Below are 20319 nucleotides of genomic sequence, written 5' to 3'. Positions count from 1 at the left end.
CTTATTTTAATTAAAATAAAATTTAAATGTATTCTATACTAACACACTGTTTTTAACAATAGTAGAAATCAATAATATGGCTACACACAGGCCATTTCTGAATCTAATTTTTATATTTGTTGAAGATATAACATTATATGTGAACCTGACCTAAAACTGAATATACCTTATTTAGCTCTAGATTACTGTAATAAATGAATTCTGACAGATTTTATTTTAATTGGATCTTTCAATTTTATTGCTTTTTAAACATTTTCCTAGAATGTATAAAAAGAAGAGGCTATCAAAAATAGAACTCAAATATTTTAATTATATTGGAGCATATTAATAGCATTATATTAAAATAATGAATAATATGATAGTATTATCAAATTCTATTGACACTATATATGAACAGATAGATAAGCCCTCACAGCTTTATAACTGCATATATTAATGAATCTATAATTTGGAACAAATGTATTCATTCTCGAACTTGTAAATTAGGTTTAAAGTAGTACATCAAGCACTGATCTAATCTGAATACCATTTCAGATGGGATCGTAGTAAGATAGTTTTCAACACTGATCGGTGTACAAATATTCCAAGTTTTATATAACTATTTGGATGAAATTATGTATTTATTTTTTAAAAAACTTCACATGTATTGTTACAATATACATTCCATATTTTACTAACTTTCGGCAATACTACTCTACTCACTTTGTTCTTACACTGTGACTATGGCATTTAAGATGCATGCAGCATTTTCTCAAGCAGAGCTGGTGGGAAAATTTGCAAGTCCTGTTGGAGTCACAGTCCTTGCAGGTACACCTTGTGTGCCAGTGGCACCTATTTGTGGATCAAGAGGTTCTTCTCATAATAATTTATGCTTTGGTCACTTCCTAGTTGGATTGCTATAAGACCTTCTACATGGAGCTGCCCTTAAAGAGTATTCAGATGCTGCTCCTTGTTCAGAATACATCAATGTGGGCAGTTTGGGACGCTGATGAAAAATCTCTACTCCAGGCTTCTATTGCACTATATGGCATAAGACCAAGTTATTTGAGGGATCCCCGGTCTTTGGTTGTCTCTGCTCACTTCACCAATATCGATGGATGGGCTGGCATGCCCCAAGCCCCCCTAACAAGGTCATTGAGTGGAAACAAGGACATTCACTCTATCACAGCACGTCCAGAAATCCAGATGGCTCTAATTTTCTGTAAGGAATGAAGATCTAGATCAGGGGGTAGGCAAAGTTGGCTCTTCTATGACATATGGACTTCAACTCCCAGAATTCCTGAGCTAACATGATTGGCTCAGGAATTCTGGGAGTTGAAGTCCACAAGTCATAGAAGAACTGACTTTGCCTACTCCTGATCTAGATGAACCATCAGGCAAATGGGCAAGATTATATGAGCCCTGCTGACTGATCTGTTAAATTCTTGCCTCATATTGTTTAGAGGTGGAATGATTTTTAGAGCTCAAGCATGTATTGTTGTTTTGGGCTATTTACTTTTTCACATTATGTCAATTATGGTTTTAACCCTCTGTTCATTGTCTAGAGTCACTCCTGTGTGATGGAGACCAATATAAGTTGTTAAATATTTTTATACAAATGCTGATTATCTTTTATGTAAAAAACACAACCCTACCTTTCTGATGCTTCTTCCTTTAATTCTTGATCATCATCTGTATGTGCATCTCTCTCCGCAAAATGTAAGAACTCATGATACGGACTAAGGGACTCTTTCTCCAGATCAGGGTCACATATCCCACTAGGTGCTGGGTCTAATTCTCTCTGTGATGGATCCAAAATATTCCCTTCAAGCAGAAGCCTGTGATTAGGAGAACTTGTAACACTATTACCTTCATGCTCTGAGCCACCATTTTGCTTCACGTCACGCTGAAGTCTACTACTCAAGCCATCTTCTCTGAATCCTTTAGCAAATGGATTATAGTCTATTTTAAGTTGTGTAATTTGAATGTTTTGATATGCAGTCACAGCAAAAAATTCTGTCTGTGGAAAAGTGAAAGTGCGGACATCAGGACCATTCAACTGGATAACCTCTGTAGCTTTCTCAGCAGGCACTAGGTGTAGTCGAGGTAAGTACCGATGCATAGAATGCAGAATGATATGTCCTTCCTGGTCCAAAGTATTATTAGTAAGCTTCAATTTGTAGAAAGAGACTGGTTGATGCATCCAGTAATGACCAGTAGAAGGTGATTCAGGATGAATAAATACTCTTCCCAGGACATGGGGTTCTGCCTTTCCACTGGGTTCCCAACTATGGCCATTCCACTTATAGCGGAAGTTGTCAACAGGAGAAATATCCATGACTAGGATATACTTGAGACTGGATTCTAGGCCTGTTATCCAGTATCGACAATATGGAAACATTCTCCTCCCTTGTTTTGTCAAAATCATTTCAGTGCTGCGATGATAGAATTCATTCCACATATTATTGTTGTCTAGCATAACAGTGATATTCCCTGAAGCACAGTCAGCTGGAAGGTATGTCTTTGCTTTAGATTTCATGGGCTTTGCTGCACCGCCCAGAAGACTGCTATTATCTTGATTTGAAAGCAATGTTCCTTGATCAGGTTTATTAGTGCTCTGCTTCACAAGAACATAAAGAGCAGGAGTTGTGCCTGAAATTGTCGCAGTATTTTGGTTTCCCAGTATAACTGGTTGTTTCTCCATTATGGGAATAGCTGAAATATTTCCAATATTTTCCATATTTCTCAATTCTGGCAATTTAACTTCATCGATTTTTAATCATCTGCAGGGGAGAAATATCAATGAAATTACATTCATACAAAATAATTAAAGTATGTGCGTGGGATGTGTGTGTTCGTTCGTACTGCAAATGCATGCCAACTGCAACCATAAAGATAAAAAACACATTAAGAGGATAAACCCCCTTAATAATTTTAATTTTTTGTATCTTTAACTGATTCACAGTAATTCACAGTAAATGAATTTAAACATGCCTGGGATAAACATATATCTATCCTAAGATAAAAATACAGGAAATAGTATAAGGGCAGACTAGATGGATCATGAGGTCTTTTTCTGCCGTCAGTCTTCTATGTTTACAAAAAATGCAGCATAACCTTAATTGTAAAGGAAGGTATTTTCTCAAACAATCCATATGTTGACTTCTGTGAACAAATGTTTCCAAAAAGATTATCCTGCCAATCTGTCAAAATATTTAATAAGAAATCCTTTCAATAGCTATGGCTTAACATCAAAATTAAGACCACCACTTTTGATTGAGAACACAGTTCAAGATAATATTTACTAGTTAGTAGTTCAGAAGTCAAATCTTTCACTGATTGCAATATATACTCTTCAAAGGATTATATAGAACGAGCAGTAAAAGACCGCACCGTAAATAAAACTGTTTAATTAGTCTTACTGATACTATAACTTGAAAATACCAATACAGTATAGGAATGTATTTGTAGCTCAGTGTTGAAATGAGGGGAATGAAATGTACTCTGAGATGTAAATGCCCAAACACCTAAATTGTAATGACAGCAGGGACATTTTAATGTCTATAACTTAGGGAACCAGACATAAGTACAATTTGCTCACACTGTAACTCTGAATAGCAGCTGACACCTGTTGCTTTGGCCCGCCTACACCGCCCCCCCCCAACACCTGCAACAGCACCATTACCTTGTTCGGAGCAGCGAGGGTTGTCCTATTCCTTGCATGTTCACCACCTGCAAAGTTGCAAGTTGCACATACCTCCTTCTATGGTGGAGATTTCCAGCCCCACCACAAAATGCCTAGCTCAGTGATAGCGAACCTATGGCATGGATGCCACAAGTGGCACCCACAGCCATAACTACTGGTACACGAGCAGTTGCCCTAACTCAGCTTCAACGTGCATGTGTGTGGCAGCTAGCTAATTTTTGGCTCTCACAGAGGCTCTGGGAGGGTGTTTTTGGCTTCCAGAGAGCCTCAGGGGGGAGGGCATGTTTACCCTCCCTCAGCTCCAGGGAAGCCTTTAGAGCCTGGGCAGGGTGAAACACGACCCTACTGGGTCCACCAGAAGTTGGCAAGCAGGCCATTTCCAGACTCCAGAGGGCCTCTAGGGGGTGGGGGAAGCTGTTTTCACTTTCCCCAGGCATTGAATTTTGGGTGTGGGCACTCATTCATGCACAATAGCGCACGCCCATGCTCTTTCGGCACCTGAGGAAAAAAAGGTTCGCCATCACTCGCCTAGCTGGTCCCATATTGCAGAGCTCTAGTCACAGCGCTGACCCATTGGTCATTCCAGAGCCGCTCCTCTTCCTGGGTGTGCTGCGGCCACCAACATTTTCTTGCAGGCCACCAGTGGTCCTTGGACCACCTGTTGGTGACCTCTGTTTTAGTGTGGTTTGACAAAGTTTACAGTGCAACTCATCCTAACAGTGAAACATAGGTAAGTATCAAATTCTGATCTAAGCTGATAAAAAAGTTTTTCCACACCTTTGCCCTGATTCATCAGTTATAATTTGTTATAACTTCTTATTTAGAGAAACCAGGAAGTAAAAAGGGGAATAGTTCAGGAGACCATGTCATGATTCCATTAACATTTATTTATGTTTTTGATATGCAAAGTACGTTCAGATAACAAATTATAAATTTCTTCTTAGAAGTACACAAGAGAAGAACACAGGAAAATAAACAAACTCAGAGGGGAGACTAGGCTTGGCCTCTGTGTTAAATGCTGAAAATACCAAATACAAGTAGTCCTCTACTTACAACAGTTGATTTAGTAACCATTCAAGTTACAACACTAACTAAGAGACTTATGACCATTTTTCACATATACAACCATTGCAGCTTCCCCAATCATGTGAACAAAATTTAAATGTTTGGCAACTGTTGCCATATTTATGATAGTTGCAGAGTCCTGAGGCTATGAGATCACCTTTTGCGAACTTCTGACAAGCAAAGTGAATAGGAAAGTCATATTCACTTAACAACCAGGCTACTAACTTAATAGCCGCAGTGATTCAATTAACAACTCTGGCAAGAAAGGTCATAAAATGGGGCAAAATTCACTTAACAAATGTCTTGCTTAGCAACAGAAATTTTTGGGCTCAATTATGGTCATAAATCGAGGACTACTTGTACAGACAATTGCTGGTTAAACCCAAGATACTTCACATTTTTAAATCAGTTTGTTGACAAAGCCACAGTAATTAGCTCTGAAAAAATTGCTAGGGGTGTGAAATTAATTCAAAATTGTAAGCAAAGCAGATGTGGTATACCCAGCAATTTAGGGAAAATACTTTATAACAACAAACACATTGAGACCTTATAAAGAGTGGAATGAAGAACAATGAAGATGATCAGGGAATTAGAGGATAAAACATACAATGAACATTTACAGGAACTGGATATTTTTATTCTAACAAAGAGGTGACTTGATAGCCTATATGAGGGGCTCCACAGAAAGGAGGCATACCAACCATAGGCATATCAACCTGTTCACCATAGCACCTGAGGGCAGGACAAGAAGTAGCAGATGGAAACTTATCAAAAGAGCCATCCAATCTAAAACTAAAGAAACATTTCCTGGCTGTGAGAACAATTAATCAGTGGTATGGCTTGCCTCCAACAGCTGTAGGCTCTCCATCACTGAAGGTTTTGTCCAGAATTGTACAGAATCTCCTACCTGAGGACTGGATTAGTAGATTTTCAAGGTCTCCTCTAGTTGTTACTGTTTATATACTACATCTTTCAAAATTGTACAATGAAATTACAAAAGTTCCATTTAATACTTATAAATTCATAAATAAATAAATAAATAGATGACTCAACAGAAACCAAAGCAGCATATTTACAAGCATATATACATAGATAGCCATGTTAAAATGTTACATTTCTAAAAAGACCAATAATTTCCAAAAGTACTGGCATATTTATGCAATTTTATATTAAGTTAAATATACCCAATCTTTCTCTCCCCCTCACACGCACACACACACCTTGATGGGCGCATTAAAAAAATTGAACATGCCACACAGCACTGTCAGATTCTATTCAAACCAGTGACTTTTCCACTGGAAAGACAGAATGACCTATCATCTATTCTAATTCAACAGAATGCTGTTCCACTACAATATATATAAATCTTGGATTAATAATTCAAAGTCTAAATTAATACCTAATTTTGGAAAAAAGAAATGCCTACCCCTACTACACCTTTTAACTCAAAGGCTGACACTCATTTCATAAAAGAAAATCATTTTTCCCTAAAGTATTTCTATAGATATACTGAATCAGGAAACCATGAAATTATGCCTTAAATCTAGACACAAAACTGAATGCTCTTGTATCAGTCACTGATTGAATCTGCCCTTTGCACTGAATCATGTGTTTATACTTTAATTTGCCACAAATAGGCCGGAATCTCTGAATGTCACTTAGGCTTTATTTTGCTTCAGTCCTTTGAACATAAAACATTTACTTCAAAGTGCATTTATGAAGGTTGACTTTCAGCAGTCAACCTTATGGTTTGTGGGATGTTATTATTACATTGTATCCAAACTGCCAAAAGAGCCAATTGGGTTAATTATTTCTGATACATCATTCACAGGAACCACTAATATTTACAAAATCATAGTACAGTAGTAGTAACAGGACTCAATTATTTTAATATGTTTCAAATATAGATTTTACTTTTTTTCAACGCACTTAGGTATCGGAGTCTTTATACTTTTATACTGTTTTTGTATTTATTGTTCTTGCTTCTTTTATATTGTTGGTATTTATTCTCATTATGATAAGCCGCCCAGAGCCCTACCAGAGTTGGGCGGCAGATAAATCCAATTAAATAAATAAATAATAAATACATTTTGCAGTCCATATTCAGTACCCTAAGAAGGCTTTTGCAGGATTTTCCCACTAGCCATCCTAGAAAAGTCACCAACTCCCCAAAGTTTATAGACTTTCCCTCTCTTTCTCTCTCCCCCTGCTTTATGGTTGCACTCGCATGACATTTACCTGTGGGTAACTTTCTTCCCCATACCCCAAAATCTTCAACCTTAAGTTATCTACTGTTGACCTCTCCCCTTTTCTAAGAGGTCTATAAGGGACGTGCATAAGCTCACTATTGTGCCTACCATCCCTGCCCTATTATCCTTTTTATCACTTCTTGCTTTGGCTCTGTTAAAAAGTGCTATTGCTAACATGTGGCAAGCCGCCCTGAGTCTAAAGAGAAGGGCGGCATAAAAAAATACTTTGTTATGTTAATACAAACTATAATTCCATACTTGTTTGACAAATACAATAAAATAAATTAATTAATTAATAAACTTGATCACAAGGCCTAAGGGCAACAAGGTCTCTTTCCCTAAGTTGGCACGGTATACCGAATGAGTGAACAAAAACCAGCGTAGTGTGAAATTGTGCTTTTTTTTAAAAGACTGAAAGCCCTCCACCACCACCCTCCCATTATTGTGGCTCAGAGCCTCCAGCAAGCCCTACCTTTAAAGCAGCCCGAGGTTCCCACGCACAGCTTAAACCGCCCCCCCTCACACGCGGCTAAGTCAACAAAGGGGGCGCCTGGCCGGGAAAAACAACGGCGGGAAAACCAGCTTTGGCGATGGGGGGGGGCAGAAAAACACGAAGGCCCGAAAAGAGCAGAAGCGCGCGTCTCGAGACCCAGCGGCCGCCCTTCTGACGCGTACACAAGAGGCACGTTATACCCTTCCCCGAAGGCCAGCGGGTGCCCCCGTCCCGCGCGAGCGAGGTGGGAAGGGGGGTTGGCAGCAGGAGCGGCAAGGCGCAAGCTTCGGGGCTCAGGCACGCGACGGTTCGCTTCTGCGTGCAGCGCGAGGAGCCTCCCTGACACGCGCGGCTCCCGCCCGTTTCCGCCCCTCCCCCTCCCCCCCACCACTTCCCCCTCAGAAGGCTTCGACACGACGCTAAATGGCCGACCGAGGTTGGGGGCGGGGACGAGCGGAACGGAAACGGCCGCTAATTTCCCCAGCTGGCCGCCTTGAAGGTATGCAAGACACGCGGGAAAGTTGCGCGCGATTCCGCTCTTCGCTTGGAAAGGGAAGCCGCGAGGAAAGTTCTTGCTCCGCCCTTCCCCTTTCATCAACCCCTCGCCCGCGCGTGTATAGGCCCCCACCACCAGCACCACCCCGTCCGCTTTTTTTTTTTTTTACCGTGCGATCGCGAGTGGGACGACGTGACCCCCTCCCCTTTGCTTGCTTATAGTCACGGGCAAATCGTGTTACTCTCGATGGAGAGAAGCGTGCGCACGCAACCCATGTGACGTCGTCGTCGGCGCGCCTGAATGGGGCGCAGGCGCGGAACTAAACCGCGCGCCACCTCCTCTTCGCCTGCAGCCTGTCACGTGCTCTCGGTGGAGCGGTCTTCCTTTTTTTTTTTATCCTCCCCCACACCGGCTCAGCTTTCCCTCAGGTGTCTGGCCCTTGTTAGGTTTCGTTTACTCGCGGAACGAGTTCGCAAGGCTGGACCGTGGCAGGGGAAGCCGGAGTTTCTCTGCCCTGCCACCAAATGCAGGGACTCGCCTTTGGGAGGAAGGAGGAGCCCGTTTGACGTTTCTCGTGCTTTAAAGCGCCACATTGCTTCCCTCCTGGTTCGCGTGTGTTTACTCGAAGCACTCGGGCGCGCCGACATTTCTCTGCCCGAATGCATTTCCAGCCCCGGGTTCTGAGTTTGTGGGCTTCGCTCCGGGATCACTTCAACGTTCCCGCGGCCTTGTGGGAAAGGGTGGGAAGAGGATTTATTCCTCTTCCCAAAGGTGCAGGCGGGAAGGAAGCCACGAGCGCCTAAGTCTCCGTCCTTTTTTGCACCTCCTGCTCCGTTTGTTGCGAAGAGTTTTGAAGCGAATAAAATAAAAAGCTATCATCTCCCTTCGCGCGTCTTTACGCGCTCGCTCATTTTCAATTTATTCAATAAATTATTTTTATTTATTTTATTATAAATATTTATTTATTCAACTGGAAACGTTGGGTGAATCCTGGATTTAGTTAGGAATGTGAGTGAGAGCATGTATGTGGGCTGGGGTTTTAATCAATGTTTTTATGCTGTTTATGTATCGTTGGAACCCACCCAGGGTCCTTCGGGAATTGGACGGCATACTAGAACAAACACACAATCAATAAATGGATGGATAGATAGATACAGGGTGCGTTCCTAAAGTACTGCAATTGAAGTTCCCGCACTGCTTCTATTGGTTGGAGTGGGACAGAAGCACTTGGAGTAGGTGGGGGGGACGCTAAGCTTTGCCATGAAACTGGTCTCAGTGCTCTCCAAGCTGTGGAAGCGGCAGGATGTCAGTTATTGTAAATCTCTGCACGCCTACCGTGTCACTAAAAGACCAACTGAGTGGAAATTTCAAGTGAACTTTTGCAACATATAGAAATTGAACCCGATTATTTGGACAACGTCATCACTGGTGATGAAGCCTGGGTTTTTTCAATATGACCTAGAAACAAAACACCAAAGCTCTGAGATGCACACCGACCAGTCCCCCAAGCCCAAAAAGGCAAGAATGAGCAAATCAAAAGTGAGAAAAATGCTCATTGCATTTTTTGACAGTAAAGAAGTTGTCCATAAGGAGTTTGTTCCTAAAGGACAAACAGTTAATGCTGCCTACTATGTGGATGTGCTGGAAAGACTCCAAAAAAGGGTCATCAGGACGAGAAAAGACATCTCCGCTACCTGGAAACTCCATTACGAAAATGCACCTTGCCACAACGCGCTACAAGTCTGCGAGTTCCTAACCAAACACCAGGTGCTAATGCTGCCCCACCCCCCTTATAATCCTGATGTCGCCCCAGCAGACTTCTTTTTGTTCCCTCTGATTAAGGCAGCCCTGAAAGGAACCTGTTTTTCGTCCATAATCCGATCAGCTGTGATGAAGACCTTGTGAGAGGTCCCCGAAGACGCCTTCCAGGGCGCGTACCGGTCATGGCAGAGTCGCTGGAAAAAATGTGTAGAGGCCCAAGGACAGTACTTTGAAGAATTTTAAATGTTTGTACAAATCTGTTCAATAATTTACTTTTTAAAAAAAATTGCATTACTTTTGGAATGCACCTTGTAGATATATATTTCTATGCCACCCAACTCCCTAGGGACTCAGGGTGGCTCACAACAAAAACATGGATCAATATAAAAACATTTCAATTTAAAATAATTGCAGCCATCCATACATTCAATGGCTGACCTCCTTAGTAACCCCCTCAGGTCAATGGCCCCAGGCTTGTCGGAAAAGCCAGGTCTTTCCAACTTTCCAGCCATGTCCTTCGGTGTTCATCAGTCCTCGATTCCCCAGTAGCAGGCAAATAATGCTCACCTGCCCCAAGGACAGTCCTTTTTTTGAAGCCGCCTGTGGGCTCCCTTCTAACTTCACACTCTTGTTTTCACTTCCTTAAAGAAGTGGAATGTAATCAGTACAATGTCCCAAAGGTGCTTTTTCAAGACGGTTGGCTTCTCATCTCAAGATCTCAAGAAGCTTCTTCAGCTCTCTTAAAAGTCTTCTGGTCTTCAAAGAAAAACCAAAACGACCAGCTGCCTCTTGGAAAAAGCACCTTTGGGACAACCATGACCTGAATGACTGAGAATCTCCATATTTATTTATTTAATTCAACTTGTATGCCACCCAACTTCCAAGAGACTCTGGGCAGCTCACAACCAGAGTTGTGATAATCGATACTGTTTTCCCTCTTGGTCCATAATTTGCTTTTTTCAGCTATGAAATTCCAAAATGGGGTAAATGGTTCAAAGTTACTTTTTAACTCCTTTAATTGTAAAATGAAAGATTAAAGCAATAGCCCAGCATGTGGGTGCTTAACAGCCATGGTTTACTAGTGGTTTATGAAATAGACCACTGTTCAAGTTCACACTGATAAGCTGTTACCAATGGTTTGTTGAATAAGTCAAGACAGTCTGATTCAATCAGCTAATCTGTCGAAATATGCTTACTTGTTGTGATCTTGGCCACACAATAATTCTTTTATACTTCTTTATCATGATATGATGGCTTTTTACTCTTGGCCAGATCAGTATATTTTATATCAAGCCATTGGCAACTGATCAGAAATTATTTTATTTCCAGAGAAGAATCAGTGCCGACCTTCATTGTCATTTTTATGCCTATTGTTTTACTAAATATTACCTTGTGATAAGCTTAACATATAAATGGGTCTATCAGAATGGGTTAAAATGATTTTATTCTATCTATTTTTGGCACAAAAATAACAGCTTTTCTGTAACATTGAGGTTGCTGCAACTATTTTGTTTGCTTGTGCACCTATGATAAAACAAAGGAGGTAGAACAGAAGATGTCTCCAGTGGCTTCAGCTACAATACAGCCATTTTCTAAAATCAAACTGATAATTCAGTCAATAAGCTTTAACAGTGATGGGCTTCAAATCCCCTTGCTACCAGCTCACACACAATGTCTCTGTGTATGCGCAGAAGTGTCTGGGTGGGTGGGTGGGTGGAGCCTCCCACTGCCAACAGTACTGGTTCGTAGAACTATATATTACTGATAGCAACCCACAGCTGAGCTTTAATCAGGAAATTGTGAGTTCTAGTCCCACCTTAGACATGAAAGTTGGTTGGGTGACTGTCACCTGCTATCAACCCTTACAGGGTGATTGTGGGGAAAATGGGAGGCAGAAAGAGAAATAAGTGTGTTGGCTTCCTTGAGTTATTTCTAAAAATAATAAAGGTGTTATTTAAAAAAAAAATAAACAGGAGTGGGCAGATACAAAATTGGCTTCTCTGTTTAGCTGGGGCTGTATAGTTTCTTCAGTCATCTAGTTCATGGTAAGTTTGAGAGGAGTATCTGGTATAATAAGGTTTATAGGAACTTATCTTTTGACATTGCATTTATAAGAAAATAGATTCTGACATTTTTTCTCTTCAACTTGAGTACTCATATGCTCTGTTATGCAAAAATGTGATGGGCTTATTTGTAACAGCATGCTATATGAATGCAGCCACAGAGTCAGCATAAATAGGTTCAGAGGTCCTTGGGGCTCTCTGAGCTTGCTTGTTTTGCAGACGTTTTCATTATCCAAAGTAGGTAACAATAACATCATAGCACTGATATTGTTAGTTGGCTAATGAAATGTCTGCAAGGAAACAAGCTCAGAGAGCACCAAGGGCCCCTCATTTTAACTCTGAGCTACAAATACTCTCCTTTATTGGTATCATAAATAACTTATTGCACTTGGTCAAGGGACAAAACAATTTTTTCTCCTTGTCTTTAATTTCATTTTAAAAAATTCAATAATTTACAGCTTGAATTGTGTTGGTAATTGGAACAATCTTCAGATCTGCAATTGTATGGTAACTGGGACAATCCTTGGAGTTGCCTTTTAATGGAACGAGCACTGATAATTTTCCACCCTGTGACACAAGACTTGTGCTTTTGCTCTGGCTTATATATTTTTTATTCAATTTGCCACCCATCTCACTGTCAGACCACTCTGGATAGCTTACAAGATTAAGATAAAATTCTCTCTCTGTGTGTAAAATCACAATAAAATCATATAAATTCTTACATGTTATGTATTCAGCTACTGTTTCAATGATAATCGTTTGAATTTATTGTCACCATATGTCAAGCAATGTATTTATCATCTCAGTTGCATACTTAGAAGGAATTTTGGTGATGTCAAATGTCTTTGGTCTTTCTGAAGTAGCCTAATTTGACTTTGATCTTAGGCACCAACAATTCGTAATCGGAACTGCAATCAGCATCTAGATGTTTCTTGCCAGCAAGGACTGAACTGGACCACTGATAGCTGCATAGGCCATAATCTGATTACGGTGCAATTAATTTGGTGGATTCAAGTGTATAAGCAACACTTTGCTATTTGAACCAGATATTCATGATTCAAAATCAATTTTCATGGCAATTTTTAGCCAATAATTGCCTGCACTGTTCTCCCCAAATCTGAAGCTGCCAGTGATGCCTTTCTGCTCACTGCCAACTCTTGCATTGAAATCACATAGTACAGTATATGAACAATATCTTGTATTTTTATGCTGGCATAGAAATTTTCTATTTTTCCCCCAAAGTTTTTTTTATTTTTCTCTACATTCAACATACAGTTTCAATATGTCTTAATATACATATATCATTTTTCAAATATAATAAACTACATCATGCTCCAGGTTTGCTTTATATTATTCATCTATATCCATCTTCTCTCCACTTCTGTGTTTCTATCTCAGGTGGCTATTCCGCCTCTGCTACCTACTTTCCTACTCCTTCTCCCTCCTTCTACTACCATTCTCTTCTCCTTCCTCCTCCTGTCTCATTTTCTACTCTCTCCCTTTTCTCTCCTTCTTTCCCATCCACCCTCTAAATCAGTGGTTCTCAACCTTTCTAATGCCATGACTCATTAATACAATTCCTCATGTAGTGACCCCCAACCATAAGTCTAGCACCAACTCTCCCAACAAAACTACTAATTGACAAGAAGGTCAGAGGGACACCTCCATTGTAAACACTTGATTGGTCGAATTGTAAAAATATGTTCCAAGGTGCCAGAATAGAAGCTTTAGTTCCTAACACCATAGGAAATTTGTCTTTTCCCATGGTCTTAGGCTACTCCTGTGAAACGGTCAATCAACCCCCAAAGGGATCCTGACCCCAGCTTGAGAACCACTGCTCTAAATCCTTCCCTAAGTGGATTGTTCTATTACCATTGCTTAACAGATTAAAATGTTTCTCTAGTTCTTACCCGTCATAGTCATCCCTCTTTTTTCAAAATCTCCTATCTAATATATTTAAATCGTAACGTTCGGTACATGTATTTTAACCTGTGCTATCTCCTTATCCTAGTTTTGTCTCCTGGGACTACCAACAACCAATTCAATTTTGTTCCAGATTTGTTGCTACAGCTAGGTTACACAGCTAATTGTTATTTCTTGTGCTTCTTAACTTTGGGCCTCATTGCTTCCTCTCATTCTTTAATATCTTAATTCATCTTTGTTTTTCCCAACTACTTCTATACACCCACTAAAAAATCAAAATGTAACTTTTCACCTTATCTTGTGGTCTCGTATTAACAATAATACTGTTCTTTTGTATCTTAATTTACTTCAGTAACATCAATAGCATCATAATTCTTACATTGTGGTTTACTCACATTTATAGATTATTCAAATCTTTTATCAGGAAAACTCTATATGTGAACCCATTGAATGTGCAATTTATGCTGACTTCCAACAATTGTATTGTAAATTTCCTTAGTAGAAGTACATCTATCTACTATAAAATAAACGATTAACAACGTTTTATTTTCTAATACTAAAATCTAAAAAAGTTTTTTAAAAAAGGAAATACATGTAATAATCTTATTATTAGTTTGCTAGTTTAATTGAATCAAATCAAATTCATGAATCATTGATATTATAACCAACTTATGCAACAATAGTAGCTTAAAAATTATACTTTATTCCATCAATTAAATTTTAAACTTCAATTAGAACAGCCAATCCTTTAATTCATTAACCACTATTTATATACTATAATAATGTTGTAAGATAATGTAAAAAAGAAGGGAAAAAACCCAATTCCCTTTTTTATTAAATCATCAATTTTTATGTTTCCATCCAACTTTTGTTAACTCTTCCCCCCCTTTTTTTTCTTTTTTGTGTGTTTATAACCCCATCTTCTTTTCTCCCAAGCCTTTTCCTCCCTTTTAAAAAATAATACTTGCCTAATTCTACCTTAAATTTTCCCTCTCTTTCCAATGATACCCCTTCTTTTTTAATTGTTTCATTCAATGCCAATATTTTATCCCCATTTTTATTTGTTTACTGTAAAGCCCAGTAAAATCATTGTGAATTGCAATATAGTCATCAATTTGTTCATTTACAATGTCATTTTTGGGGGGCATTAAAGCATTCATTATTTTATGAGTTCATCATTTCTTCCTTATCTTCTTGTTCTTTGTTTTCATCATTGGAGATAATATTAAACTACTTAAAGTCATTGTTGTCCTTTAGTTCTTTTTCTCTTTCCAATTCTCAGTCCCAAGAAGTCTCTTTTTAAATCCCATAAGGCATCTTTTGTTTCTTTTATTTCCTTGTGGAGTTCTTTTACAAACATCACCCATTCTTCATAATTACTTATCCCCATGCCATCAATATCAAAAATTCCTTAGTGTTACAAAGTCTAGCTGTTAACAGATGTCTGCTTCCACTGCTTTTTTGGTATCTCAATTTATACCTTTACAGTCCCAATCTTTTATTCTTTTCCACAATGAAGTATCTAAAAAATTCAGTCAAATTCAAACAGATCAAAATTGTCTTTCAGTAGAATAGCAAGTTGGTCCAACAAATTGCGCGGTAGATATCAGAAAAGTTCCCCTGTTGAAGGTCAACAGCTGTAAAAACATCCATCAAAGTTTTCCACCATTGCAATTATTCCTACAATCTGTAGATAGCACCCTCGCAGTAATATTGATATGTATTTTTACTCAGTTCTATCAAGAAAAATATTTTCATTGAAAAGAAAAGGAAAAACTTCTTGGCCAAATAATTAAACAACCATTTCAATTTTAACAAAGTTCTAAATTATCAGAGCTTAGGCAGCAGTTCAATTTCACCTCCCCCCCCCCCCCGTTTTCTCTATTATCCTATATAGGCTAGATAGCCACTTTTTAAATTTTCCTATTCTTTTGTTCCCCTTTAATTTATTCTTAAACAACCCATTTAGCTTCTATTGTCAAAAAGCCCACTCATCAGCTTCTGTTTACTACCTTCTTCTCACTCTCCAACACACTAGTGTATTTTCCTTTCCAGGCGACCTCCTCCTCCTCTTCAAGTCAAACAGACTGCTTGTGGCTGCCATGGCTTGGATGGCTTTTTGAAACCGTTTTCCAGTGCCGCTGGTCGAGGGCTCTATGTCGGCTTCCTGGGGGCGTTGCCACTCCTTCCAATTCACCACCGGTGTCTCACTTCCTCCCCACCTCTCCAGGGTAGTTCTGGTCCTGTTCCAATGGAACCAGAGCCCCCCAGGTGAAGTGGATATCGGGATTCCCTACAGAGTGCAGGGAACTCCATGTCGCTGCAGCAAATGGCCACCTCCGAAATCCTGTAACTAGAATTAGAACTTGATTGGTTGTAATGTATGTATGGTTTTTAATATTATCGTTCTTATTATACTGTTGATTCTATTCTTGTATTTTTTTTACTGGTTTTTACTATTGTTGTATTTATAACTATTGTCAGCTGCTCTGAATCCCTTTCAGAATGAGCGGCACATAAATACAATGGATAGATAGATGGCTGGATGGCTAGCTGGATGGATGGATGGATAGATAGATATTTCAAGCTCTTCCACACCAGTAATTGGGACATAGACTTGGACTTGTGATTTTGAGGTGCTTGGCTCAGATTCAGATGGCCATAATGCGATTAACTGTCAAAAAGCATTCCACTACTTGGGCAAATGTATTGCTTTGAATAAATGCCACTCCATTTGTTTTCCTGGTGTCACGTAATAAATAGTGAATTATTTCAGGCAATTAATAGTGAATTCCTCAGATGGCAAATATCCATTTTCTATCCAGCGTATCTCAACGTTGCCAAGGAGGTTGATTTTCAACTGGACCATCTCCTATTGGATGGTATCCAATTTACCATGCTCATTTGTCAGGCATTCCGCATTGCTATCCAATCTGCCTTGGTGTAGCACAGACACTTACTTTCAGCAATGGCTCATTAGCATCTGGGATTCCTGCTAGATTTTCCCCTTAATGCCATTTGTGTTTGATTACTCACTGGAAATCCTTGTATTCTCCATTACCTTCGTGGGTGCCTATGCCTGGGAGGTCCAATTATTGGGCACCATACAGTGATGGGCTCCTATGGGTACAGTCAGGTACACAGTACCAGTAGTAAAATTTTGATTTTTTTTTTTCTTTTTTTCCCTCCTAGGCTCTGGGTATGTTTTTCCTATCGCAGTAAATGAGGTTGAATGTGTATAATTTTAGAGGAGCTGTGCATGTGTGTGTGTATATACACGCTATATATTAGATAATCAGGGGTGGGCTACTGCCCGGACAGGAGTGGAGGAACACAGTGGGATAGCAAAAATGGAGCTTTACCCCAGATCACCCAATTTGCACTGAAAGATGTTGAAACAAGATGCATAAGCCATGCCCACAGTGTGATAGTAAACATTTTGGTAGCCCATCACTGGCACCATACCTAATTTATTTGAGAATCTTTCCATAAAATGTTATTGGCAATGTTTTCTACAAGGTAGTTCATCAGAGTTTATCTCAACTTTCCCCTTTTTTCTGAGCTTACACATATAAGTATACAGTGGTCCCTCGATTTTCGCGGGTTCAAAGTTCATGAAATGGCTATACCACGGTTTTTCAAAAATATTAATTAAAAAATACTCTGCTGTTTTTTTCCCTATACCACGTTTTTTCCCGCCCGATGACGTCATACGTCATCGCCAAACATTTGTCCGCCTTTAATAAATATTTTTTTTAATAAACTTTAATAAATAAAAATGGTGAGTAATAATCTAAATGGTTGCTAAGGGAATGAGAAATTGCAGTTTAGGGGTTTAAAGTGTTAAGGGAAGGCTTGGATACTGTTCATAGCCAAAAATAGTGTATTTACTTCCGCATCTCTACTTCGCGGAAATTCAACTTTCGCGGGCGGTCTCGGAACGCAACCCCCACGAAAATCGAGGGAACACTGTACATGTTTATTAATATGTTTAGAAAAATGGAAATAGCAAATTTATTTTGTTCCAGTTTTTCCATCCTTTCTTTGTTTCCTCTTTCTTTTTATTAAACTGCTGCACTATACTTTCTGTTCCTTGATAATTATCAAATGCATGAATGCTCTCTATATCGCAAGAGAATAATTCAACATTTGGCAGATATATTCAGAAGAATTACTGTATATCTAGAGCAGTATGTAGCATGGGAGCTTAAGCCAGTAAACATGCTTAATCTATGAAGAGTTAAAGAACGCACATTGAAATAAACATCATGAAGATTGATTTTAGGCAAGTGTATTTTCAGTCAGTTTTCAAAATATATATTAGCTTAATTTAGGAGTTCTTTAAGCAATGTAAGACGCGTCTGGAGTGTTTATTAAGAGCTATGCCTTGCCTTCAGCAAACTGTAACAGAATGTTCTTTCTTGATCATCACTATAGCAATTTGCCAGACAGCCAACACTTCTTTTGATTCCCAATTGCTGTTCCTCAGAGCTGTGTGAATGCAATTTCCTCCAGTTTGTGGGGCAACACAAAAATATCCCAGCAGACTTTGTCTCAGCTTCATTGCTGAGGCAGAATAATGCCCTATTCTGAAACCAGTGCTACCTCAGCATTGAGACTGGGGAATTATTATTCTCACCAATTCAATATGGGATAATTTAAGGAAAGGGCTTTTTCACGCAGAGAGTAAAGTTATCACCTGCCAATTCTGTGGATCAGATGTTGCCCTTTCAGTAAAACAAGGGCAACATCTGATCCACAGAATTGGAAGATGATAAGTTTACTCTCTGCATGAAAAAGCCCTTTCCTTAAATTATCCCATATTAAATTGATGAGAATTATAAGTAGTATTAATCCTCAATCCCCACCGAGTTGGCCTTCTCCGGGTCCCGTCGACTAAACAATGTTGTTTGGTGGGACCCAGGGGAAGAGCCTTCTCTGTGGCGGCCCTCTGGAACCAACTCCCCCCAGAGATTAGGACTGCCCCCACCCCCCTCGCCTTTCATAAGTCATTAAAAACCCATCTCTGCTGCCAAGCATGGGGAAATTAACACACACCCCAATTGTCAAGGTTGGTGTATGGTTTGATTGGATTGTGTGATTATTTTATTATAAGGGTTTTAAATTGTAGTTTTAAAAATTGGGTTTGTACACTGTTTATGTTGTTGTGAGCCGCCCCGAGTCTTCGGAGAGGGGCGGCATACAAATCTAATATATTATTATTATTATTATTATTATTATTATTATTATTATTATTATTATTATTATTTGTATCTGCCTTTAATGTTTTTATAAATAACTCAAGGTGGCAAACATATCCAACAGTGTTTCCTCCTCCTATTTTCCCACAACAACAACCTTGTGAGGTGGTTTGGGCTGAGAGAAAGTGATTGGCTCAAGGTCACTCAGCTGGCTTTCATGGCTTAGGAGGCACTTGAACTCATAGCCTCTTGCTTTCTAACCTACTTTAAGAATTAGATAATTTATTTGCTGACCATGTTGCAGTTCAGGCAATTCTGAGTGGCTTACGTCAAGATAAAACATTCAACGATTTTAAAAACTCCCTTTTTATGCATTTATAATCTGGGGTAAAGTCAGGGTGACTGGATGGAACTGAGTGTTTACTGGCCAGATATTGTTCTATCTGGTTAAGGCTCAAAATCTGGGATATAGATAATCCTCAATTTAGGACCACAATTGAGCCCAGGATTATGGCCATAAATTGTTGTAATTGTTAAACAAGGCACTCATCTGCCTCGTTCAATGTCCATAATCCCACCTCTCCCCTTTGCAGTCATTAAGAAGGACCCAGCAGGGTGGGATGGGGGGAAGGTAGGTGGGTAGAGGCAGTTGCCACATCCTGTGGTTGGACATTTGGGCGGGAAGATTGCTAAGCACTTGATTTTTCATCCTGTGACCATAGAGGTTTTGCAGCAGCTGTATAATTCCAATGACCTTTTATTCCTTTCCTTCAGCACCGTTGTAATTTCAAACAGCAACGTACCAAATGGTCGTAAGTCAAGAACTGCTTGCATTTGCAATTTTCAAAAAAGGAATTAAATTCTGCATCTCACATAAAACAGAATTTTAAAATGATGTGTGAACACTATCGATTACAAATGATAGAATACTTTTAACACCACAAGATCCCATTTCTATTTCAAAAATGCCCATAATTTGATGGGCTGCCCATATTTGTGTTCTTCAGAACTCTTTATGAGACTGATATGACATTAGAATCAGAAGAAGAAAGAAAAACAAAAACTAGGTCAGATATTATGAAGAAGGTCTTGAAGTTTAGATTTTGTCTGAGGATGAAGAATGTTGATGGAATTAAGTCATTCTGCTGAGCCACCTTCTTCTACATTTTTACACAAAAACGGCATGCAGGCCCCAGTATGGCCATAGAAGCCAATTATTTGTGGGTTTATCTCTACTTTTCTTTGCAAATCTGATGTAAATACATTTAAAATATGCTTGGTGTCCCATCTATTAATAATAATAATAATAAATAATTTATTAGATTTGTATGCCGCCCCTCTCCGACAACTCTTAGTGCTAAGAAGCACTGCCACTGGACATAT

At 39.3% G+C, this 20319-nt stretch overlaps 1 protein-coding gene across 3 annotated transcripts in view; it reads right to left on the bottom strand.

The window, feature by feature from the left end:
* Positions 1-8295, bottom strand: part of MGA (MAX dimerization protein MGA) — an 88366-nt gene extending 80071 nt beyond the window's left edge. The window contains exons 1-2 of one of the 3 annotated variants that reach the window (XM_070757349.1): positions 8158-8295; positions 1635-2762 (exon numbers count right to left, since the gene is read on the bottom strand). In XM_070757349.1, coding sequence (XP_070613450.1) covers positions 1635-2719 — 1085 coding nt within the window. In that variant the 5' untranslated portion in view covers positions 2720-2762; positions 8158-8295. Of the gene's footprint in view, positions 1-1634; positions 2763-3664; positions 4813-8157 lie in introns of those variants that run through there. The other 2 variants (XM_070757368.1, XM_070757358.1) reach the window with 2 other exon arrangements.
* Between the last annotated feature and the right edge of the window lie 12024 nt (positions 8296-20319).

Source organism: Erythrolamprus reginae, chromosome 1, assembly GCF_031021105.1.
Source record: "Erythrolamprus reginae isolate rEryReg1 chromosome 1, rEryReg1.hap1, whole genome shotgun sequence".
NCBI lineage: Eukaryota > Metazoa > Chordata > Lepidosauria > Squamata > Dipsadidae > Erythrolamprus > Erythrolamprus reginae.
This window is presented reverse-complemented; position numbering and strand designations above follow the sequence as displayed.